This window comes from Pygoscelis adeliae, unplaced genomic scaffold (assembly GCF_000699105.1).
Source record: "Pygoscelis adeliae isolate BGI_AS28 unplaced genomic scaffold, ASM69910v1 Scaffold149, whole genome shotgun sequence".
Taxonomy (NCBI): Eukaryota; Metazoa; Chordata; class Aves; order Sphenisciformes; family Spheniscidae; genus Pygoscelis; species Pygoscelis adeliae.
In genome coordinates, this window is record NW_008825494.1 from 2,699,517 (window position 1) to 2,700,081 (window position 565).

General features: G+C 35.4%; 1 protein-coding gene across 1 annotated transcript in view; it reads left to right on the forward strand.

Annotated features, from left to right (window-relative positions):
- LOC103923044 (E3 ubiquitin-protein ligase HERC2) overlaps positions 1-565 on the forward strand; it is a 117,075-nt gene that overhangs the window by 96,937 nt on the left and 19,573 nt on the right. The window contains 1 exon segment of the mRNA XM_009331291.1: positions 376-467. Coding sequence (XP_009329566.1) covers positions 376-467 — 92 coding nt within the window.

Sequence of the window (565 nt, forward strand, 5' to 3'; positions counted from 1 at the left end):
GGAGGTTTAAATAATTTTACTATGTCAGCAGAATCACATCCATGTCATACAAGCTAGGGATGATTAATGTTGAGTATTTTCAGACAGAGCCTTACCGTTTCTACTAAGGAGCAATTGCTGAGTAACTATGGGCAAAACATACTAGAGATTGTCTTCAACAGTTTGCCAAATCTGAGCTTCTTTTTAATGTTTAAGTAGTAAATGGTAGAAAGATGAAAGGAGTAGCATTCTGCTAACTGATCTATATACACATTTTAATTTATAAATACACACATTGACACACACTTCCACATTATATTTTACTTAAGACAGTGCAGCCTATGAAACTATAGCCTCCTTAATTAACTTTTATTTAATTTGATATTATTTTCCTAGATTGACTCCCTCACAGGCCTTGGAGTGGTTAAAGTAGAATGTGGATCACAATTTTCTGTGGCTCTTACCAAATCTGGAGCAGTATATACGTGGTAAGTATTTTGTATTAGTTATTTTGACAGTGTTAGATGTAACCTTGTCTGCAACAGGTATTCGTGTTACACTGCCTTCACTGTTTTGACACCCCCCC